The sequence below is a fragment of the Babylonia areolata genome, chromosome 28 (genome assembly GCF_041734735.1).
Source record: "Babylonia areolata isolate BAREFJ2019XMU chromosome 28, ASM4173473v1, whole genome shotgun sequence".
In the NCBI taxonomy this organism is placed as follows: Eukaryota; Metazoa; Mollusca; class Gastropoda; order Neogastropoda; family Buccinidae; genus Babylonia; species Babylonia areolata.
In genome coordinates this window covers 6,956,531-6,981,594 of record NC_134903.1, presented here as the reverse complement: position 1 = coordinate 6,981,594, position 25,064 = coordinate 6,956,531, and the positions used below count along the sequence as shown (strand labels likewise).

General features: G+C 44.1%; 1 protein-coding gene across 1 annotated transcript in view; it reads left to right on the top strand.

Moving 5' to 3' along the window:
- LOC143301955 (phosphatidylinositol 4,5-bisphosphate 3-kinase catalytic subunit delta isoform-like) overlaps positions 1–24,391 on the top strand; it is a 51,250-nt gene extending 26,859 nt beyond the window's left edge. Inside the window, exons 15-24 of the mRNA XM_076616431.1 lie at positions 29–153; positions 2,962–3,105; positions 4,379–4,550; positions 8,108–8,226; positions 12,067–12,176; positions 12,742–12,820; positions 14,614–14,778; positions 16,652–16,769; positions 21,849–21,991; positions 24,040–24,391. Coding sequence (XP_076472546.1) covers positions 29–153; positions 2,962–3,105; positions 4,379–4,550; positions 8,108–8,226; positions 12,067–12,176; positions 12,742–12,820; positions 14,614–14,778; positions 16,652–16,769; positions 21,849–21,991; positions 24,040–24,301 — 1,437 coding nt within the window. The 3' untranslated portion in view covers positions 24,302–24,391. The remainder of the gene's footprint in view (positions 1–28; positions 154–2,961; positions 3,106–4,378; positions 4,551–8,107; positions 8,227–12,066; positions 12,177–12,741; positions 12,821–14,613; positions 14,779–16,651; positions 16,770–21,848; positions 21,992–24,039) is intronic.
- Positions 24,392–25,064: the final 673 nt, after the last annotated feature.

Genomic DNA, 25,064 nt, shown 5'->3' with positions numbered 1-25,064 from the left:
CAGTAAAAAGATAGTGTCCGTGTTACAGATGACGATACTTTTGGAGAGCTGGCCGCAGCTGGGAGTGGACTATGCTCTGGAACTGCTGGACTTTGACTACCCGGACTACAGTGTCCGTAAATTTGCCGTCAGATGTCTGAACGAAAGCCTTGGGTGAGAACCGGTGTTCCTTTGCGTTCTCTCTGTTGGTCGTCTGTTTTCTCGTTCTTTTTTTTTTGTTTGTTTGTTTTTTTTGTGGGGTGGGGGGAGGGTGTTGTTTTTACTGAGGGGTGGGGGGGAGGGGTTCTTCTTTTGTTGTTGTTGTCTTTACTTTGTCTTTGTTTCTTTGTTCTTTGTTTTTTGGGGTTTTTTTTTTTTAATGTTCTATTTTTAATTCTTTTTGTGTTTCCTTTTTCACCTGTCTTTTCAACCACATGCACACACGCACACACACCACACACACACACAACACACACACACACACACACAACACACACACACACACTCTGTCTCTGTTTCTCTTTCCTTCCCTTTCACTAAGTGAATGAAGCATGTTAGACAAAAATGGTCAATTTAAGTATCATGAAACATAATTTCTGTCCATGTGTTTGATAACTATTTATAGTTTGTTTATGTTTTTTGGGTTTTTTTTAGGGAATATTGGGGTGGATAGTACATAACAAGGTACGAATGTAAATCGAAAATCATACACAAACACAGATACAGTAGAAATTAGGATACATACAAGTGCATATCAATATAAAAACTTGTGCATACTCACACATGCATGCACTGCACACACACACACACACACACACACACACACACACGTTTGAACAGAAGCCGCATATTACATGTGGATGGGGCTGATGACTAGATCTTCAGGTAGATGGTTGTTGATTGCACAGTTCTATTGATCATACTGGATTTGTTCGAGAGACCGGGCATTGACTGCTTTGGGGGAAAAGCTATTGGCGAAACAATTGGTTCTCGTGAAACATAATTCTGTCCATGTGTTTGGTGACACTTTATAGGGACTGCGGCCTGTTCAATAAGCTAGTGTTAGTGTCAGTATCATTGTCATTGTCATTGTCAGTGTCAGTGTTAGCGTGTCCAGGGATGCCAGCTATTACGATTTCGCCATGTTTTGTTACGCTCGATCGCAGTTTGTTCCGACGTTACGCCAACGTCAGAATTATTCTGACGAGTTCATTTTCAACTATGTAGCTTGGTCACATGAGACTGGACAGTGAGAAACGGACCCACTGTAACAATTACAAACAGCTCTTCAGTAGCGGAGTGATGGCCTAGAGGTAACGCGTCCGCCTAGGAAGCGAGAGAATCTGAGCGCGCCGGCTCGAATCACGGCTCAGCCACCGATATTTTCTCCCCCTCCATTAGACCTGGAGTGGTGGTCTGGACGCTAGTCATTCGGATGAGACGATAAACCGAGGTCCCGTGTGCAGCATGCACTTAGCACACGTAAAAGAACCCACGGCAACAAAAGTGTTATTCCTGGCAAAATTCTGTAGAAAAATCCACTTCGATAGAAAAAACAAATAAAACTGCACGCAGGAACAAATACAAAAAAATGGGTGGCGCTGTAGTGTAGTGACGCGCTCTCCCAGGGGAGAGCAGCCCGAATTTCACACAGAGAAATCTGTTGTGATGAAAAGAAATACAAATACAAAAAAATAAATACAAATACAAATAGCAGTTACACCGTGTTGCAGGTAGGCCCAAGTGTTTGTATGCCTTGTAGGTAAAATGTACGTTTGCTGATGTGGATTCGAGTCCGAGTGTTCCTACCAAAACTCAGAATGTTCCTACCAAATTTCTTGATTGTTCCATCAAACGCTTTGACAGGGGTTGGCATCTCTGTGTGTGACTGTCACTGACTGACCTCAAACACTTAGAGAGATGTTGGTATCTCTGTGTGTGTTTGTCACTGACTGACCACAAACATTTGACAGATGTTGGCGTCTCTGTGTGTGTCGGTCACTGACTGACCTCAAACACTTGGCAGATGTTGGTATCTCTGTGTGTATCTGTCACTGACTGACCACAAACATTTGACAGATGTTGGCGTCTCTGTGTGTATCTGTCACTGACTGACCACAAACATTTGACAGATGTTGGCGTCTCTGTGTGTGTCGGCCACTGACTGACCACAAACACTTGACAGATGTTGGCGTCTCTGTGTGTGTCGGTCACTGACTGACCTCAAACACTTGACAGATGTTGGCGTCTGTGTGTATGTGTGTCACTGACTGACCTCAAACACTTGGCAGATGTTGGTATCTCTGTGTGTATCTGTCACTGACTGACCACAAACACTTGGCAGATGTTGGTATCTCTGTGTGTGTCGGTCACTGACTGACCTCAAACACTTGGCAGATGTTGGTATCTCTGTGTGTATCTGTCACTGACTGACCACAAACATTTGACAGATGTTGGTATCTCTGTGTGTGTCACTGACTGACCACAAACATTTGACAGATGTTGGCGTCTCTGTGTGTGTGTCGGTCACTGACTGACCTCAAACACTTGGCAGATGTTGGTATCTCTGTGTGTGTCGGTCACTGACTGACCTCAAACACTTAGAGAGATGTTGGTATCTCTGTGTGTGTTTGTCACTGACTGACCACAAACATTTGACAGATGTTGGCGTCTCTGTGTGTGTCGGTCACTGACTGACCTCAAACACTTGGCAGATGTTGGTATCTCTGTGTGTATCTGTCACTGACTGACCACAAACATTTGACAGATGTTGGCGTCTCTGTGTGTATCTGTCACTGACTGACCACAAACATTTGACAGATGTTGGCGTCTCTGTGTGTGTCGGTCACTGACTGACCACAAACGCTTACACAGATGTTGGTGTCTCTGTGTGTGTTTGTGACTGACTGACCACAAACACTTGACAGATGTTGGCGTCCCTCTCTCTGTGCGTCTATCACTGACTGGCCTCACTGTTGCCAGGGACGATGAGCTGTCTCAGTACATGCTGCAGCTGGTTCAGGCGCTCAAGTACGAGACCTACCTGAACTGCCCCCTGGCCAAATTCCTGCTGACGCGCGCCCTCAAGAACCAGCATCTGGGCCACAAGTTCTTCTGGCTGCTCAGGTTCGATTCCTTTTTTTTTTTTTTTTTTTTTTTTTTAAACAAAACAAAATTTTATTCAGTAAATATGTCACACATGTACAGATAGACAGCGGAGCAACAACAAGCTAATAGCTTATATCGTGCTCAGGAATGTGATTAAATACATTTGTTTCGTTTGACGGCTGGTGGACGCTACACAATTGCAGTTATGTTGATATACACATTTTCCAACTGCATATAAACGACAGTCATTGCAGACATACATTGTTTCCCCCCTTTTTTCTTTTTTCTTTTTTTTTTTTCTTTCTGTTCTCCTTTTTGGTTTCACCACCTGTCAGACTTTTTTTTTTCTTTTTCTTTTTTTGTTCTGTTCGCTTATCTGCACGGTTTTTTTGGTTTTTTTACTCCCACACCATGGTGTTTTTGTGTGTGTGTGTGAATGTGTGTCTGGAATGTTTTACATTTATTTGCTTATTTATCATCATTGTTGTCTTTTTTTCTTTTTTTTCTTTTTCTTTTTTTTTTGCGCTTAGAGGGCTGGATGTAAAAAAAAAGCAGCTGTGCTTACTCCACTACCCTTGTGAAATAAAAATTTGTTTCGTTTTGTTTCATTTCTCTCTGTTCATTCTCTCTCTCCAGGTCAGCAGATGATGATTCACTCTCTCTCTGTCTGTCTCTCTGTCTCTCTCTCTCTCTGTCTCCTTCCAGGTCAGAGATGCATGTGCTGGGAGTGATGGTGTTGTACTCTGTCTCTCTCTGTCCAGGTGACCAGATGATAATTCACTCGCTCTCTCTCTCTGTGTCTTCTTCTCACAACCAGGTTTCGATTTGGAATTTCTGACATATTTCTTCATCATTATCGTTATCGAAAGTCCAGTGTCTCTGATCTTAGTTGTCCTTTATGCAGATGTGCTGAAGAAACCGAACTTCACTTTGTGTTGTGTTGCCCTGCTTTGAATGACCTTAGACATGAGTGGATTCCACAAAAATATAGACATCCTACTTTATTTCGACTTGCCATGCTTGTGTCATCAACTAACGAAACTATTATAAAACAGTTTGCTATTTACTTATATAATGCTTTTAAGTTTCACAGTGTATTATGTAGTTAATTATTATTAGTTGTGCATTATCCAATTTGTGGATTATCATTTGCAGTTTATCATTCACTTTTGTAATTTGTAAGGTTTTGATTTTGAATGTTGATTCACTGTACCCCCTTCATGAGGGGCCATGGCCTTTATTGAATAAACTATCCGTATCCGTATCCGTATCTCTGTGTGTCTTCTTCCAGGTCAGAGATGCACGTGCCGGGAGTGATGGTGCAGTACTCCCTGATCCTGGAGTGCTACCTGCGGGCCAACAGCCAGCACCTGGAGGAGCTGGACCGCCAGAAGGAGGCTCTGGAGAAGCTGACCTTCGTCAACGGGCTGGTCAAGATGGACCGCTACAAGCTGGAGGACCAGGTGGGGTCATCGCCTCAGTTACGAATAGAATAGATTAGAATATGTCTTTATTACCAAGTGTACCAGGGTCACAAGGAATATTGATAGTACATAACAAGATACGAAGATGAATTGAAAATCATACACAAACACAGATACAGTAGAAATTAGGATACATACAAGTGCATATCAGTTTAAAAACTTGTGCATACTCACACATGCACGCACTGCACACACAAACACACACACACACACACACACACACACACACACACACACGTTTGAACAGAAACTGCATATTACATGTGGATGTGGCTGATGACTAGATTTTTCAGTAGATGGTTGTTGATTGCACAATTCTATTTATCGCACTGTAATAATGTGATATCTTCATCTTCTTCTTCTTCGTGCTTGGGCTGCAACTCCTGTGTTCACTCGTATGTACACGAGTGGGTTTTCACGTGCATGACCATTTTTACCCACCCCCCGCCATGTAGGCAGCCATACTCCGTTTTCGGGGGTGTGCATGCTGGGTATGTTTTTGTTTCCATAACCCACCGAAAGCTGACATGGATTACAGGATCTTTAACGTGCGTATTTGATCTTCTGCTTGAGGTATACACACGGAGGGGGTTCAGGCACTAGCAGGTCTGTACATATGTTCACCTGGGAGATTGGAAAAATCTCTGCCCTGTACCCACCAGGCGCCATTACCGAGATTCTAACCCGGGACCCTCGGATTGAAAGTCCAAGGCTTTAACCACTTGGCTATTGCGCCTGTCATATGATAACAATAATGTGTATGATAGTTTGTCATGTCCGACTGTGACCACCAGAACAGCAGAGAAGGCAACTGCCATCCTGACTATCTGGGCTAGACTTTGATCATAGTGGAGAATGTTTTTCCCAAGTTACATCCCCGCTCTCTCGGCCAAGAGGGTTTTAGGACAGTCAGTGTTGGGATTGTTCTCCAAAGTTCTTATGCCAGTGTTTACAACGAGCCTGTGATTGCACAACTTAATTTCCATGTGGATTAATAAAGTGTTTTTGATTTGATTGATTTGATTTGAAGGCCAGCTAGCCCCCCAAAACTGCAGCACTAAGAGACAGTGCAATCTTGCCTCCTAGTTTGAGAATCTTAGTCCTTCACGAAAGACTCAGCTGTAAATGAATTCCCACTGCTACAGAGAAACCATTGATCATACAGCTCTCACTTTTCTGTAATGATAATATGATAATAATGATAATGTACATTTATATAGCACCCTCTCTCTCTCTAGGGGCTCATGGCACTTTACATGAAAGAAAAAATTACAAATTTCCAGAGATGCCAGCTGTTACGATTTCGCCGTATTTTGTTGTGTTTGATCGCAGTTTGTTCCGATGTTACGGCAACGGCAAAATTGTTCCAATGAGTTCATTTTTGACCACATAGCATGGTCACATGCTTTCCTGTTGTAACATTACCCAGACGCTCTAAACTTATCGATCACGAGGCCAGGGCAGTCACTACTAATCTTGGTCTTGCGTGATGATGCTCAGCTAATTGTGCGTGTTTCCATTGAAACAGCATTGTGTGGACCAATCAGCTTAATCGTTTGCCCAAACAAGGCTGAATCAAGTTGCATCTCAGTCAAACAGCGTCTGTGCTGTGTGGATTGAGCTTGTAGATAAAATATATGTTTGCTGATATGGCTCAGAGTCCGAGTGTTCCTACCAAATTCAAAATGTTCCTACCAAATTTCCTGATTTTTCTTACAGACACTTGACAGGGGTTGGCATCTCTGTGGATGTGATTCATCCTGTCTGATTGACTTTGATTTTCTGAGTAGCTGCATATGGTTTGTGCCGTCCACAGATTGTAGATCAGACCCGACAGTCTTGGTGGCAGTTTTTACAATATTGTTTGAAGCTGTGATTTCTGCCAAAGAAATGTTTCCAAACCAGACAGCAATAGTCAAAGGTTAATGCTTTCAATGAATGCTCTGTAGAAGTCAACCATGATTTCATTTTTGAGACATCGTAGAAGGTACAAGTGCTATTGTGCTTTCTTGACTTTTTTTTTTCTTTTTTTTTTACATATTTTTCTCCCATTTCAAATCGTTAGAAATGATCAGTGCAATGAATTTGAATTCACTGATGATCTCTGCTTGCTTGCAGAGATGTATGAATATGCAATTTTTTTTGGTGATTACCACCATCTTTCAGAATTGCTGCTGGACAATCATCCCATGTCACATCCATGTCAGAATTTTTTAGCTGGAAGACAAAGCCCTTGTGATTTGTCCCATGGAAATTTAGACAAAGTGAAGTAAAGTTTGGTATTGTTTTTTTCCCCCCTTGTTTGGCAAGTCAGTAATCTCGCCCAGGAAGCGAGAGAATCTGAGCGCGCTGGTTCGAATCACGGCTCAGCCGCCGATATTTTCTCCCCCTCCACTAGACCTTGAGTGGTGGTCTGGACACTAGTCTTTCGGATGAGACGATAAACCGAGGTCCCGTGTGCAGCATACACTTAGCGCACGTAAAAGAACCCACGGCAACAAAAGGGTTGTTCCTGGCAAAATTCTGTAGAAAAATCCACTGCGATAGGAAAAACAAATAAAACTGCACGCAGGAAAAAATACAAAAAAATGGGTGGCGCTGTAGTGTAGTGACGCGCTCTCCCTGGGGAGAGCAGCTCGAACTTCACACAGAGAAATCTGTTGTGATAAAAAGAAATACAAATACAAATCATAGCATTGCTTTGATATTTATTTAATAGACTGGAAAAAATATTCTAATGGTAATGTTGCGCAACCATTTTGCGTTATGTGGCAGTTGTATCCCATTTTTTCTTCTGTTTCAGTTGTAAACCATTTTGCATTCTATAGATGTAAACCGTTTTGTGTTCTGTGTCAGTTGTAAATGACTTACTTTCTTTATCAGTAGCAGTCCGTTTTGTTTTCCATAGAAGTTGTAAAGTATTTTGTTTTCTGTATCATTGGTAAACCAGTTTGCATTCTGTAGCAGTTGCAAACCATTGTGCAAAATTTTGCAGACGTAAACCATTTTGCATTTTGTTGCAGTTGTAAACCATTTTGCATTTTGTAGCTGTTGTAAACCATTTTGCATTTTGTAGCTGTTGTAAACCATTTTGCATTTTGTAGCTGTTGTAAACCATACAGGATGGTGACCAAAAGTTAAGTATATGTGCTTTTTTTATTTTATTTTATTTTATTTATTTTTTTTTTTTTTTTTTTTTTTTTATCCCTGCCGAAATCCCGGGAGCTGGCCAACAAGGACATGCAGTCAGTGCTGGAGATGCCAACCATTGTGCAAAATTTTGCAGCACTTGTAAACCGTTTTGCATTTTGCAGCAGTTGTAAACCGTTTTGCATTTTGCAGCAGTTGTAAACCATTTTGCATTTTGCAGCAGTTGTAAACCATTTTGCATTTTGTTGCAGTTGTAAACCATTTTGCATTTTGTAAACCATTTTGCAGCAGTTGTAAACCATACAGGATGGTGACCAGAACTTAAGTATATGTGCTTTTTTTTTGCTTTTTTTCTTTTTTTTTTTTATTTTTTTTTTTCTGTGCAGAAATCCCGGGAGCTGGCCAACAAGGACATGCAGTCAGTGCTGGGACAGAAGTCTTACTTCCCCAAGTTCTCCGACCTCACCAGTCCTCTCTCCCCGCTGTTCCACCTCAAGGAACTCAAGTACGTCCCTTCCCCACCCCCCCCCTCTCTGTCTGTCTTATCTCTTTGTCTGTCTGTCTGTCTGTCTGTCTCTCTCCCCTCTCCCCGCTGTTCCACCTCAAAGAACTCAAGTACGTCCCTTCCCCCCCCCCCTCTCTGTCCGTCTTATCTCTCTCCCTCTGTATCTTTCCCCTTCTCCCTCCTTCTCTCCCTCTGTCTGTCTGTATCTCTCTGTCTCTCTCTGTCTTTGTCTGTCTGTCTGTCTGTCTGTCTCTCTCCTCTCTCCCCGCTGTTCCACCTCAAAGAACTCAAGTACGTCCCTTTCCCCCCCCCTTCCCTCTCTGTCTGTCTTATCTCTCTGTCTTTGTCTGTCTGTCTGTCTGTCTGTCTGTCTGTCTCTCTGTCTGTCTCTCCCCTCTTTCCCCGCTGTTCCACCTCAAAGAACTCAAGTACGTCCCTCCCCCCCACCCCCCCCCCTCTCTGTCTGTCTTATCTCTCTCCCTCAGTATCTTTGCCCTTCTCCCTCCTTCTCTCCCTCTGTCTGTATCTCTCTGTCTCTCTCTGTCTTTGTCTGTCTGTCTGTCTGTCTGTCTCCTATCTCCCCGCTGTTCCACCTCAAAGAACTCAAGTACGTCCCTTCCCCCCACCTCTCTTTCCATCTTATCTCTCTCCCTCTGTATCTTTCGCCTTCTCCCTCCTTCTCTCCCTCTGTCTGTATCTCTCTGTCTTTGTCTGTCTGTCTGTCTCTCTCCTCTCTCCCTCTGTTTCTCTCCCTTTATCTCAGTCTCTCTCTCTCCCGTCTGTCTCTGTCTCTCTCTCTCCCCTCTCTCCCTCTCTCTCTCTCTCTGTCTCTCTCCCTTTATCTCACTGTCTCTCTCTCTCCCCTCTCTCTCCCACTGTCTCTCCCTCTGTTTCTCTCCCTTTATCTCAGTCTCTCTCTCTCTCTCCCCTCTCTCCCTCTGTCTCTCTCCCCTCTCTCCCTCTGTCTCTCTCCTGTCTCTCTCCCCTCTCTCCCTCTGTCTCTCTCCCCTCTCTCTCCCACTGTCTCTCCCTCTGTTTCTCTCCCTTTATCTCAGTCTCTCTCTCTATCCCCTCTCTCTCCTGTCTCTAGCCCCTATCTCCCTCTGTCTCTCCCCCCTCTCTCCCTGTCTCTCTCCCTCCCTCCATCTGTCTCTCTATCTTCCCTCTCTCCCCCCTCTCTCTCCCTCTGTCCCCCCCCCTTTCTCTCTCTCCCTCTCTCCCCTCTCTCTCTCTCCCTCTCTCCCCTCTCTCTCTCTCCCTCTGTCTCTTGACTCCTCTCTCCCTCTCTCTCTCCCTCTCTCTCCCCCCTCTCTCCCTCTCTCTCTCCCCTCTCTCCCTCTCTCTCCCCTCTCTCCCTCTGTCTCTCGACTCCTCTCCCTCTCTCCCTCCCTCTCTCTCCCTCTCTCTCTCCCTCTCTATCTCCCCCCTCTCTCCCTCCATCTCTGTCACCTCCCCTCCCCTCTCTCTCTCCCCTCTCTCTCTCTCTCCATTGTTCCACCTCAGAGCACTGAAGTATGTCTTTACCCAAAAGGGGTTTTTCAGTGTGAATACTGTCCCACACCTTCTGGAAATTTCAGTGTGCCAGAGTTTTCATCTTTTTCCGTTGTGCTAGTTGTTTCTGGCATTTTTCCTTTTTCTTTCTGTCGTTCCTTTGTTTCTGTAGTTTTTGCTTCGCTGGTCTGTTCACTTGTATTTTTTTGGGGGGGGTTTGTTTTTTTCCCCCTAGTTAGCCTGCTGGAATTGATTGGTTGAGTATGCCTGTTGTTATATATGGTTGAATCCGTTGTGTGCAGTTATAACGATAACGATGTATATACTTTGTTCACATAAGCGTAAACATGATGTACACTTTGTCCACAGAGTGTAAACAGGACGTACACTTTGTACACTCTACACGGTGTACACTTTGTCCACAGAGTGTAAACAGGACGTACACTTTGTACACTCTACATGATGTACACTTTGTCCACAGAGTGTAAACAGGATGTACATGTTGTACACTCTACATGATGTACACTTTGTCCACAGAGTGTAAACATGGTGTACACTTTATACACTCTACATGATGTACACTGTCCACAGGGTGTAAACAGGGCGTACACTTTGTACACTCTACATGATGTACACTTTGTCCACAGGGTGTAAACAGGACGTACACTTTGTACACTCTACATGATGTACACTGTCCACAGGGTGTATACAGGACGTACACTTTATGCACTCTACATGATGTACACTGTCCACAGGGTGTATACAGGACATACACTTTGTACACTCTACATGATGTACACTTTGTCCACAGGGTGTAAACATGGTGTACACTTTATGCACTCTACATGATGTACACTGTCCACAGGGTGTATACAGGACATACACTTTGTACACTCTACATAATGTATACTTTGTCCACAGGGTGTATACAGGACGTACACTTTGTACACTCTACATGATGTATACTTTGTCCACAGGGTGTATACAGGACGTACACTTTGTACACTCTACATGATGTACACTTTGTCCACATAGTGTAAATAGGATGTACACTTTGTACACTCTACATGATGTACACTTTGTCCACATAGTGTAAACAGGGCGTACACTTTGTACACTCTACAGATGATGTACACTTTGTCCACAGGGTGTAAACATGGCGTTCACTTTGTACATCTACATGATGTACACTGTCCATAGAGTGTAAACAGGATGTACACTTTGTACACTCTACATGATGTATACTTTGTCCACAGGGTGTAGACAGGACATACACTTTGTACACTCTACATGATGTACACTGTCCACAGAGTGTAAACAGGACGTACACTTTGTACACTCTACATGATGTACACTGTCCACAGAGTGTAAACAGGACGTACACTTTGTATACTCTACATGATGTACACTTCCACAGAGTGTAAACAGGATGTACACTTTATGCACTCTACATGATGTACACTTTGTCCACAGAGTGTATACAGGACGTACACTTTGTACACTCTACATGATGTACACTTTGTCCACAGAGTGTAAACAGGACGTACACTTTGTACACTCTACATGATGTACACTTTGTCCACAGGGTGTAAACAGGGCGTACACTTTATACACTCTACATGATGTACACTTTGTCCACAGAGTGTAAACAGGACGTACACTTTGTACACTCTACATGATGTACACTTTGTCCACAGAGTGTAAACAGGATGTACACTTTGTACACTCTGCATGATGTACATTGTGCACAGAGTGTAAACAGGATTACACTTTGTACATTCTGCATGATGTACACTGTCCACAGAGTGTAAACAGGGCGTACGCTTTGTACACTCTACATGATGTACACTTTGTCCACAGGGTGTATACAGGACGAACACTTTGTACACTCTACATGATGTACACTGTCCACATAGTGTAAACAGGACGTACACTTTGTACACTCTGCATGATGTACACTTTGTCCACAGGGTGTAAACAGGACGTACACTTTGTACACTCTACATGATGTACACTGTCCACAGGGTGTAAACAGGACGTACACTTTGTACACTCTACATGATGTACACTTTGTCCACAGAGTGTAAACAGGGCATACACTTTGTACACTCTACATGATGTACACTTTGTCCACAGAGTGTAAACAGGACATACACTTTGTACACTCTACATGATGTACACTGTCCACAGGGTGTAAACAGGACGTACACTTTGTACACTCTACATGATGTACACTTTGTCCACAGAGTGTAAACAGGACGTACACTTTGTACACTCTACATGATGTACACTTTGTCCGCAGAGTGTAAACAGGGTGTACACTCTATACGATGTACACTGTGTTGACAGGGTCCCGAAGTGTCGTGTGATGAAGTCCAAGAAGCGCCCTCTGTGGTTGGTTTGGTCCAACACCGACTCCGTGGGGCCCGACATCTACCTGCTGTACAAAAACGGTGATGGTAAGTGATGGTAGATGATGGTAAATGCTGTGACACCTGTGATGGTAAGTGCTGTGACACCTGTGATGGTGAGTGCTGTGACACCTGTGATGGTAAGTGATGGTAAGTGATGGTAAATGCTGTTACACCTGTGATGGTGAGTGCTGATGATGGTAAGTGCTGTGACACCTGTGATGGTAAGTGCTGTGACACCTGTGATGGTGAGTGCTGTGACACCTGTGATGGTAAGTGATGGTAAGTGATGGTAAATGCTGTTACACCTGTGATGGTAAGTGCTGTGACACCTGTGATGGTAAATGATGGTAAATGGTAAATAGATCTGAAGAAGGACACATTTATATATGAAGAAAGAAAAAAAAATCAACAAATAAATAAATAAAAGATAATAAATGAATAAGGGAAGAAGAGAGGAAAAGAAAGAAATAACAGAGAGAGAGAGAGAGAGAGAGAGGGAGAAAGAACCTTTTGTCATTTTTCACTTCGTTTGAAAAGGCCCAGCAGTCGCCATGCTTTCCATGTTGTCGGGGAGCTTTCAGTGAGGGGGTGTTCATGGTGGCGTGTGCAGATCTGAGGCAGGACATGCTGACCCTTCAGATCCTGCAGCTGATGGACAACATCTGGCAGGCAGAGGGGCTGGACCTCAGGTAGGTGGGGGGACCAGGGGAGAGGAGGGGGGTGGTGGGGGGGGGGGTGTTGGAGGGGGAAGGGGGGATAGGTGTTGTTGGTGTGGTGTTGGTGGTGTTGGTGGTGGTGTGGTGGTGGTGGTGATAGTGTGGTGTTGTTGTTGGTGGTGGTGGTGATAGTGTGGTGTTGTTGTTGTTGTTGGTGGTGGTGGTGTTGGTGGTGTTGTTGTTAGTGGTAGTGGTGGTGGTGGTGGTATTGTTGTTGGTTGTGTTGGTGGTGGTGTTGTTGGTGGTGGTGGTGTTGGTGGTGTTGTTGTTGTTGTTGTTGGTGGTGGTGGTGTTGTTAGTGGTGGTGTTGTTGTTGTTGTTGGTGGTGGTTGTGGTGGTGGTGGTGGTGTTGTTGTTTTGTTGACATTGTAGGAGAAAGTCTCATTTCTTTGTTATGTTTAAATATTTACCACTTTCGAATACAAGATCATGACAGGACATTCTTATATTGCACGGGGACTGTTTTCTGATTATAATTAAGATATCCTTAAAAGTAAATAATGTTTGGTTATGTAAGCATCAATAATCTTATTGTAAAACTGTCATTTTGATTTATTTTCAGATTTGTTCCTCTTCCCAAAATAAAACATATTCACGTTCTAGTTTGTTCATGATAAGGTGACTGAGACTGTGAAAGTTGAATGTGGGCTGTTTGTTTGATTTGATTTGATTTGATATCGATACTTATACATTGCGCTTGTCCTTGGTGGGAGACCAAGCTCTAAGTGCTTTACACACACAGTCCTTCACACAGCAGGCTGTCACCTACCTGGGTAGAGCCGACTGACGGCTGCCATTGGGCGCTCATCATTCGTTTCCTGTGTCATTCAATCAGATTTCAGGTGTGCACACATACACAGTCAGACAGACATGTAACATTTTACGTGTATGACCGTTTTTGTTTATTCACCCCGCCATGTAGGCAGCCATATTCTGTTTTCGGTGGTGTGCGTGGTAGGTATGTTCTTGTGTCCATAACCCACCGAACGCTGACATGGATTACAGGATCTTTAACGTGCGTATTCAATCTTCTGTGTGCGCATGTATACACACGAAGGGGGTTCAGGCACTGAGCAGGTCTGCACATCATGTTGACCAGGGAGATAGGGGAAAAATCTCCACCCTTTACCCACCAGGCGCCGTTACGAAGATTTGAACCCGCGACTCTCAGGTAAAAAGTCCAACGCTTTACAAGCTGTGGAACTTTAAGTGGATCCGCTTTTTTCAGTGGAAGAGCTGTTTATTTCAGAGGGGGGAAAAAAATGACGAGTTCAGGACAGAGAAGAAACTGTGAATTATATGTTTTAGCTCTCAGGGGAAGCCCCGAAAACCTCTTAAAAATCACGAATTTTGTTTTTGGACCCACGCTCCACCCCCCCACTCCTAATGGGGCATTGCCCCTGCAGCCCACCACGGGCCAAAGGCAGCCCCCTACACCTCGACCGATTTTCAGAGGAAATTCTCCAGTAGAATTCCCCAAGCCTGGCTTTAACTCACTCAATACGGCCAGACCTCTCTACTCCTCTACACAGACCCCTCGGATGTCCAGTAGGTGTCTGAATGACCCAACCTTTAGCTTCCGTCGTCAGAATTGTAGCATTCTTTGTCAACATTCACCTCTTCAGTATAAGAGCCTTCCGCTTGCAATATTTTGATGATGGTAATTGGGCTGAAACGCTGTTAACGCCGTCTCTTTCGCCGTTCGTATGGAGAGAGTTAACTGCTCGGCTATTGCAAGACGTTCATGGCCTGGTTTAACCTTTCAGGATGAACCCCTACATGTGCATCGCCACAGGGGACCAGCAGGGGCTGATAGAGGTGGTGACGGAGTCGGACACCATCGCCAACATCCAGATGTGGTACCGCCGGAACACCTTTGACAAGCGAGCTCTCCTCGAGTGGCTCAAGTCCAAGCACGGCACCGGCCCCGAGTGCGTTGTTTTGTCGCTTGTGTGTGTGTGTTTTGTTTGTTTGTGTCGTGTTGAGTCGTTTTTGTTGTTGTGTTGTTGTTGGTGGTGGTGTTTTTTTGGGGAGAGGCGGGAGGGGGGAGGGGGGTGTTTGTTTTTGTTCTTTTCTATCCAATCGTTTTTGTTGTTGGTGGTGGTGTGGGTTTTTTTTTCGGTGGGGTTGGGGGGGGGGGGGGATGTTATTGGGTTTTTTTTTTTGTTCTTTTTTGTCCAATTGTTTTGTTTTTGTTGTTGGTGGTGGTGTTTTGTTTTTTGGTTTTTTTTTTTTTGGGGGGGGGGGGGTGGCGGAGGAAGTGTTGTTGGTTGTTGTTGTTGTTTTTCTTTTCTGTCCAATTGTTTTGTTTTTGTTGGTGGTGGTGGTGGTGTTTGTTTTTTTGTGGGAGGGTTGTTGGGGTTGTTTTTTTTGTTCTTTTTTGTCCAATCGTTTTGTTGCTGTTTTGGTTTTTAGGATTGTGTTTTTTTGTTTGTTGTTGTTTTTCTGCCCAGTTTTCTGTGTGGTCTCAGTGATTACTGCTTCCATGCCGCTCATTTTGAGTGTGTGTGTGTGTGTGTGTGTGTGTGTGTGTGTGTGTGTGTGTGTGTGTGTGTGTGTGTGTGTGTGTGTGTTTGTGTGTATTTGTGTTTGTGTGTGTGTGTATGTGTGTGTTTGTGTGTGTTTGTGTGTGTGTGTGTTTGTTTGTGTGTGTGTTTGTGTGTGTTTGTGTTTGTGTGTGTGTGTGTGTGTGTATGTGTTTGTGTTTGTGTGTGTGTTTGTGTGTGTGTTTGTGTGTATGTGTTTGTGTGTGTGTGTGTGTGCATGTGTGTGTTTGTGTGTGTGCATGTGTGTGTATGTGTTTGTGTGTGTGTGTGTTTGTGTGTGTATGTGTGTGTGTGCATGTGTGTGTATGTGTTTGTGTGTGTTTGTGTTTGTGTGTATGTGTGTGTGTGCGTGTGTGTTTGTGTGTGTGTGTGTGTGTCTGTGTGTGTGTGTGTATTTGTGTGTGTGTGTGTTTGTGTGTGTGTGTGTGTGTGTTTGTGTGTGTGTGTGTTTGTGTGTGTGTGTTTGTGTGTGTGTGCATGTGTGTGTTTGTGTTTGTGTGTGTTTCTGTGTGTGTGTGTGTTTGTGTGTGTGTGTATGTGTTTGTGTGTGTTTGTGTGTGTAAGTGTATGTGTTTGTGTGTGTGTGTGTTTGTGTGTGTGTGTGCATATGTTTGTATGTGTTTGTGTGTGTAAGTGTATGTGTGTGTGTGTTTGTGTGTGTGTGTGTGTGTGTTTGTGTGTGTGTCTGTGTGTGTGTGTGTGTGTGTGTGTGTGTGTGTGTATTTGTTTGTGTGTGTGTCTGTGTGTGTGTATGTGTGTGTGTGTGTGTATTTGTGTGTGTGTGTGTGTGTGTAAGTGTGTGTGTTTGTGTGTGTGTGTTTGTGTGTGTGTATGTGTTTGTGTGTGTTTGTGTGTGTAAGTGTATGTGTTTGTGTGTGTGTGTGTGTTTGTGTGTGTGTGCATGTGTGTGTATGTGTTTGTGTGTGTTTTTGTGTGTAAGTGTATGTGTTTGTGTGTGTGTGCATGTGTGTGTATGTGTTTGTGTGTGTTTGTGTGTGTAAGTGTATGTGTTTGTGTGTGTGTGTGTGTATTTGTGTGTGTGTGTGTGTGTATGTGTTTGTGTGTGTGTGCGTGTGTGTGTGTGTGTGTTGCTTGTTTTGGTGACGTCGTTGGAAACTGAAGTTGTGACTCAATGAGTCGTCTGTATCGTAACGGTATCCTCCTCCTCCACACCCCAGAACGGGGCAGACGGAATACATCAATCTCGTTTCGAATCCTTGAGTCTTTGTGTTGCTGTGTTGGTACTGACCTGACCCAGGCTGGACCAGGCAGTTCAGGAGTTCATGCTGTCCTGTGCTGGGTACTGCGTGGCCACCTACGTTCTGGGCATCGGCGACCGCCACAACGACAACATCATGATGAAGTCCTCTGGCCAGGTAAGTTACCACCACAACGACAGCATCATGATGCAGTCTTCTGGCCAGGTAAGTGACCACCACAGCGACAACATCATGATGAAGTTCTCTGGCCAGGTAAGTGACCACCACAGTGACAACATCATGATGAAGTACTCTGGCCAGGTAAGTGACCGCCACAATGACAACATCATGATGAAGTTCTCTGGCCAGGTAAGTGACCACCACAGTGACAACATCATGATGAAATCCTCTGGTCAGGTAAGTGACCGCCACAATGACAACATCATGATGAAATCCTCTGGCCAGGTAAGTGACCGCCACAACGACAGCATCATGATGAAATCCTCTGGCCAGGTAAGTGACCGCCACAACGACAACATCATGATGAAAACCTCTGGTCAGGTAAGTGACTGCCACAATGACAACATCATGATGAAGTCCTCTGGCCAGGTAAGTGACCGCCACAACGACAACATCATGATGAAATCCTCTGGCCAGGTAAGTGACTGCCACAATGACAACATCATGATGAAGTCCTCTGGCCAGGTAAGTGACCGCCACAACGACAACATCATGATGAAAACCTCTGGTCAGGTAAGTGACCGCCACAACGACAACATCATGATGAAATCCTCTGGCCAGGTAAGTGACTGCCACAATGACAACATCATGATGAAGTCCTCTGGTCAGGTAAGTGACCGCCACAGTGACAACATCATGATGAAATACTCTGGCCAGGTAAGTGACCGCCACAGTGACAACATCATGATGAAATCCTCTGGTCAGGTAAGTGACCGCCACAACGACAACATCATGATGAAGTACTCTGGCCAGGTAGGTGACCGCCACAGCGACAACATCATTGTTACTCATATGTGGAGTGATGGCCTAGAGGTAACGCATGCGCCTAGGAAACGAGAGAATCTGAGCGCGCTGGTTCGAATCACGGCTCAGCCGCCGATATTTTCTCCCCCTCCACTAGACCTTGAGTGGTGGTCTGGACACTAGTCGTTCGGATGAGATGATAAACCGAGGTCCTGTGTGCAGCATGCCCACAGCGACAAAAGGGTTGTTCCTGGCAAAATTCTGAAGAAAAATCCACTTCGATAGGAAAAACAAATAAAACTGCACGCAGGAAAAAATACAAAAAAAATCGGTGGCGCTGTGGTATAGCGACGCGCTTTCCCTGGGGAGAGCAGCCTGAATTTCACACAGAGAAATCTGTTGTGTTCAAAAGAAATACAAATACAAATATTGCTTCTTTTTTGTCACAGCAGATTCCTCTGAGTGAAATTAGGGCTGCTCTCCCCAGGGAGAGAGCATGTTGCTGCACTGAGAGTGCCACCCATTTTTTTGTATTTTTTCCTGCCTGCATTTTTATTTATTTTATTTTTTTAATTGTTTCCCAATCAAAGTGGATTTTTCTGCAGAATTTTTATCCAGGGACATCCCTGTTGTTGCCGTGGGCTCTTTTATATGCACGGGACCTCGGTTCATCAGCTCATTCGAATAACTAGCGTCCAGACCACCATTCAAGGTCCAAGTAGATGGGGAGAAAGTACTGGCGACTGTGCCGAGATTCGAACCAGTGGGCTCAGATCCTCTCGCTTCGTAGGTGGATGCATTACCTCCAGTCTAGGCCATCACTCCACTAGAAATCAGATGAAATCCTTTGGCCAGGTAGGGAGGAGGGGGCGGGTGAAGGGGGGGGGGCGGTGCTGGGGGGAGGGGGGGTGGGGGGGGGGTGTGGAGCAGGAGGAGAGAGATGTATATTCTGTGAATCTGTTGATGGTGTCTGTTTAAAAGTCAATATTGTTGCACTGACAGCAAAGGGGGAGTTGTATGATCAGTGGTGTCTGTTTAAAAGTCAGTATTGTTGGGCCAACAGCAAAGAGGTAGTTGTATGATCAATGGTGTCTGTTTAAAAATCAATATTGTTGTGCCAACAGCAAAGGGGGAGTTGTATAATCAATGGTGTCTGTTTAAAAATCAGTATTGTTGTGCCAACAGCAAAGGGAGTGTTGTATGATCAATGGTGTCTGTTTAAAAATCAATATTGTTGTGCCAACAGCAAAGAGGTAGTTGTATGATCAATGGTGTCTGTTTAAAAATCAATATTGTTGTGCCAACAGCAAAGGGAGAGTTGTATGATCAATGGTGTCTGTTTAAAAATCAGTATTGTTGTGCCAACAGCAAAGGGAGTGTTGTATGATCAGTGGTGTCTGTTTAAAAGTCAGTATTGTTGTGCCAACAGCAAAGGGGTAGTTGTATGATCAATGGTGTCTGTTTAAAAATCAATATTGTTGTGCCAACAGCAAGGGGTAGTTGTATGATCAATGGTGTCTGTTTAAAAGTCAGTATTGTTGTGCCAACAGCAAAGGGAGAGTTGTATGATCAATGGTGTCTGTTTAAAAGTCAGTATTGTTGTGCCAACAGCAAAGGGAGAGTTGTATGATCAGTGGTGTCTGTTTTAAAGTCAAGTGGCCGCCGTTCTTTCTCTGTCTCTGGACCTTGCAACTGGAATGAACTTCCTCTTTCGCTTCGTCAAGTCTCCACACTCAGCTCTTTCAAGTCTGGCCTTAAAACCCACCTCTTCCCAAAATAGCCTCCCTTTCCTGCCTCTTCCTTGTCTTCAGTTTCTCCAGTTTTAGAGTTTTGCATGTGTGTGAATGACTGGTGCGAAAGCGCTTTGATTTGTCTCTGCACAAGATCCAGCGCTATATAAATGCCATTATTGACTCACTTGTGTAAACAAAGTGAGACTATGTTTTAACACGGTGTTCGGTTGTCTGTGTGTGTGTGTGTGTCCGTGTGTCTGTGTGTCCGTGGTAAACTTTAACATCGACATTTTCTCTGCAAATACTTTGTCAGTTGACACCAAATTTGGTATAAAAATAGGAAAAATTCAGTTCTTTCCAGTCATCTTGTTTAAAACAATATTGCACCTCTGGGATGGGCACACAAAAATTAAAAAAAGAAGACTAATTATATGCAAACTGCATTTACTGTTATATTTATATTTTTTGTATTCTCTAAACTTGGCACTTTGACCTCTTATTCTGACACAACAAGAGGAGTCATTATTATCATTTTTTTGTTCAAACAGGAACTTCTTTTGCTAAGCATGGAATTTTTATTTATTTTGCAAACGTTTTGGTGCAGAAGTAAAGAAGGGAAATTACTCTGTAATTAATGCTAGGGGACTTAATTTATCACAAGTGAGTCTTGAAGGCCTTGACTCTCTTGTTATTATTATTATTTAAAAGTCAATATTGTTGGGCCAACAGCAAAGCAAGAGCTGTACGATCAGTGGTTTCTCCATTGCAGTGTGAAGCCATTTACAGCTTTGTCTTTTGTGAAGGATGGTAAATGTCAAACTAGGAGGCAACATTGCACTGGCTCTTAGTGCTGCAGCCTTGGGGGCTGGTTGGCCTTGGGGGAACCATCTCCATCGCCGACTGTCCTAAAACCCTCTTGGCCGAGAGAGTGGTGATGTGACTTGGGCAGGACACTGTCCATGACTCTCAAATTCTTGCCCAGATAGTTGGGGCAGCAGTTGCCTCCTCTGCTGCTCCTAGTTTGACATTTACCATCCTTCACAAAAGACAAAGCTGTAAATGGCTTCACGCTGCAATGGAGAAACCATTGATCACACAGCTCTTGCTTTGCTGTTGGCCTAACAATATTGACTTTTAAATAATAATAATAATAGTGGCATTTATATAGCGCTGAATCTTGTGCAGAGACAATTCAAAGCGCTTTCGCATCAGTCATTCACACGCATACATAACTCTGAAACTGTAGAAACTAAAGACAAGGAAGAGGCAGGCAAGGGAGGCTGTTTTGGGAAGAGGTGGGTTTTAAGGCCAGACTTGAAAGAGCCGAGTGTGGAGACTTGACGGAGCGAAAGAGGAAGTTCATTCAAGTTGCATCTCCAATGCCGACTGTCCTAAAACCCTCTTGGCTGAGAGAGTGGTGATGTGACTTGGGCAAAACACTGTCCACTACTCTCAAATTCTTGCCCAGATAGTTGGGGCAGCAGTTGCCTCCTCTGCTGTTCTGATGGTCATAGTTGGACTTTACTGACTATCAGGGGTGCAGGGTAGTGTGTGTGTGTGTGTGTGTGTGTTGGGGCTCATGTATGTTTATGTGTATTTGATTGTGCTTTCATATCTGTGAAACTTTTTTTCTTTTTTCTTTTTTTTTGTTTTTTTTTTTGCGCTTAGAGTTGACCTTATTTTGCACTTTATAAATATTATTATTATTAGTAGTAGTAGTATTTTTATATATTTCTCTATTTTTCTGCTCTATTTTTCTGTTTATTTATTTTTATTATTTTATTTATTTTATTTTATTTTATTTTATTTTTCTCAAGGCCTGACTAAGCGTGTTGGGTTACGCTGCTGGTCAGGCATCTGCTTGGCAGATGTGTTGTAGCGTTTATGGATTTGACCGAACGCAGTGACGCCTCCTTGAGCTACTGATACTGATACTGATACTGACTATCATGCATTTGTTGTGTGATGTGTATGCTAATTTAAACATGTTGTTTTACGCCTGTTTGTCACGCTTACGTGTGTGAGTGTCTGTGTGTTTTGTGCATGCATGAAGTTGCTTGTGAGAATAGGGAGTAGGAGGAGGAAGAGGTAGAGACATTGTGTGAATCTGTTGATTGTGTCTGTTTGAAAGTGAATGTTGTTACATGATGCGCATGCCAATTTTGATGTTTTTATTTGTTCTTTCTTTGCCTGTTTGTTCTTATGAGTGTGTGTGTGTGTGTGTGTGTGCGTGGGTGTGTGTGTGTGTGTGTATGGTGTGTGTGTGTGTGTGTGTGTGTGTATGTGTGTGTGTGTGTGTGTGTGTGTGTATGTGTGTGTGTGTGTGTGTGTGCGTGCATGTTTGTGTGTGAGTGTATGTATGTGTGTGTGTGTTTGTGTGTGTGCGCGTGCGTGTGTGTGTGCGTGCGTGCGCGCGCGTGTGTGTGTGTGTGTGCATGTGTGCGCACGCGTGCGTGTGTGTGTGTGTGTGCGTGTGTATGTGTGTGTGTGTGCGTGCATGTGTGTGTTTGTGTGTGTGTTTGTGTGTGTGTGATATCAGCTGTTCCACATCGACTTTGGTCACTTTCTGGGCAACACCAAGAGCAAGTTTGGCGTCAAACGGGATCGTGTGCCTTTCGTGCTCACCACGCACTTTGTTCACGTCATCAAGAAAGGGGAGAGCAACAATGACAACTTTCAGAGGCAAGGGACACACTTTCTTCTGCATTGCATTGTATTGCATTGTATTGTATTGTTGTCTTTTTTTCTTTCTTTTTTTTTTTTCGCATAGAGTTGACTTCATCCAGATTTTGCGCCTTATAAATATTATTATTATTAGTAGTAGTAGTAGTATTTTTATGCATTTATCTATTATTTTTATTTATTTTTTTTATTTTTTTATTTTTTATTTTTGGGTTATTTTATTTATTTATTTTCTTTAATTTATTTTTTATTTTCGTCTTCTTTTTTTTCTCAAGGCCTGACTAAGCGCGTTGGGTTACGCTGCTGGTCAGGCATCTGCTTGGCAGATGTGGAGTAGCGTATATGGATTTGACCGAACGCAGTGACACCTCCTTGAGCTACTGATACTGATACTGTACTGTATTGTATTGTTAAAGCATTGGACTTTCATTGTAAGAGTCCCTGGTTCGAATTTCGGTAACGGTGCCTGGTGGGTAAGGGTAAGGAGATTTTTCCCATCTCCCAGGTCAACATATGTGCAGACCTGCTTGTGCCTGAACCCCCTTCTTGTGTATACGCACGCAGGAGATTCAAATATGCATGTTAAAGATCCTGTAATCCATGTCAGCGTTCGGTGGGTTATGGAAACAAGAACATACCCAGTATGCACCCCCCCGAAAACAGAGTATGGCTGCCTACATGGCGGAGTAGTAAATAAACGGCTGTACCCAGGTAGACAGCCTGTTGTGCAGATAACCCTGAGTTTGTAAGGTGCTTAGAACTTAGAGGATAGGCGCTATATAAGTATCTATATCATCATCATCATCATTATCATCATTATTATTATCATCACTATCTCGTTCCTTGGCGTCTCAGGTTGTAGGACTGAAGATATCATACATTATTATCATCTTTATTTCTTGTCTCTTTCCGTTGTCGCCCTGGGTTCTAGGACTGACAATATCATACATTATCATCATCATCATCATCATCATCTCTGTCTCTTTCCTTTGTTGCCGCAGGTTCTAGGACTGACAATATCATACATTATTATCATCATCATCTCTTGTCTCATTCCATTGTCACCCTAGGTTCTAGGACTGACTATATCATACATTATCATCATCATCTCTGTCTTGCTCTGTTGTCGCCGCAGGTTCTAGGACTGACAATATCATACATTATTATCATCATCATCTCTGTCTCTTTCCATTGTCGCCGCAGGTTCTAGGACTGACAATATCATACATCATTATCATCATCATCATCATCCCTTGTCTCGTTCCGTTGTCACCCCAGGATCTAGGACTGACTATATTATACATTATCATCATCATCTCTGTCTCTTTCCTTTGTCACCCTAAGTTCTAGGACTGACTATATCATACATTATCATCATTATCATCATCATCTCTGTCTCATTCCATTGTCGCCCCAGGTTCTAGGACTGACAGTATCATACATTATTATCATTATCATCTCTTGTCTCGTTCTGTTGTCGCCGCAGGTTCTTGGACTGACGATATCATTCATTATTATCATCATCATCTCTTGTATTGTTCCATTGTCACCCCAGGTTCTAGGGCTGACTATATTATACATTATTTTCATCATCATCATCTCTGTTTCGCTCCGTTGGCGCCGCAGGTTCTAGGACTGACTATATCATACATTATTATCATCATCATCTCTTGTCTCGTTCCGTTGTCACCCCAGGTTCTAGGACTGACGATATCATACATTATTATCATCATCATCTCTGTCTCTTTCCATTGTCGCCCTAGATTCTAGGACTGACTATATAATACATTATTATCATCATCATCCCTTGTCTCGTTCCGTTGTCGCCCTAGGTTCTAGGACTGACGATATCATACATTATTATCATCATCATCTCTTCTCTCGTTCCGTTGTCACCCTAGGTTCTAGGACTGAAGATATCATACATAATTATCATCATCATCATTATCCCTTGTCTCGTTTCGTTGTCGCCCTAAGTTCTAGGACTGACAATATCATACATTATTATCATCATCATCATCTCTTGTCTGGTTCGGTCGTCGCCGCAGGTTCCAGGACACGTGCGAGCAGGCCTACCTGATCCTGCGCTCGCGCTACCACCTGCTGATGTCGCTGTTCATGATGATGCTCTCCTCGGGCATCCCCCAGCTCACCTGCCCGCGGGACGTGGACTACCTGAAGGAGACCCTCCGGCCCGAGCTGTCGGAGTCCGAGGCCCGCGAGCACTTCCGCGGCAAGTTCCGCGAGGCCAAGCGCAACTCCTGGACCACCTCCATCAACTTTTGGTTCCACAACTTTGTGCGGGACTAGCAGCCCCTGGATGTGCCTCCCCCCTCCCCTCCCTCCCTCCCTCCTCCATCGAACCCCACTCCACTCCCCTCCCTTCTCTCCTCCTTTCTTAATCCGTTTTGTCTGCAAGAGGGTAGACGGGCGCAATAGCCGAGTGGTTAAAGCGTTGGACTTTCAATCTGAGGGTCCCGGGTTCGAACCACGGTGACGGCGCCTGGTGGGTAAAGGGTGGAGATTTTTACGATCTCCCAGGTCAACATATGTGCAGACCTGCGTAGTGCCTGAACCCCCTTCGTGTGTATATGCAAGCAGAAGATCAAATACGCACGTTAAAGATCCTGTAATCCATGTCAGCGTTCGGTGGGTTATGGAAACAAGAACATACCCAGCATGCACACCCCGAAAACGGAGTATGGCTGCCTACATGGCGGGGTAAAAACGGTCATACACATAAAAGCCCACTCGTGTGCATACGAATGAACGCAGAAGAAGAAGAAGAAGTCTGCAAGAGGTCTGGGAGTTTTTTTAAGGGTTTTTTTTTTCCCCACAACTTTGTGCAGGACTAGCTCATGGATGCACCTCCCCCCCTCCCTCCCTCCCTCCTCCATCGAACCCCACTCCCCTCCCCACTCCTTTCTGTCTGCAAGAGGTCTGGGTTGTTGTTTTTTTAAAGGGGGGGGGGGGGTTGTTTTGTTTTTTTTCCCACAACTTTGTGCAGGACTAGCCCCTGGATACGCCTCCCCTCCCCTCCCTCCCTCCCTCCCTCCTCCATCGAACGCCACTC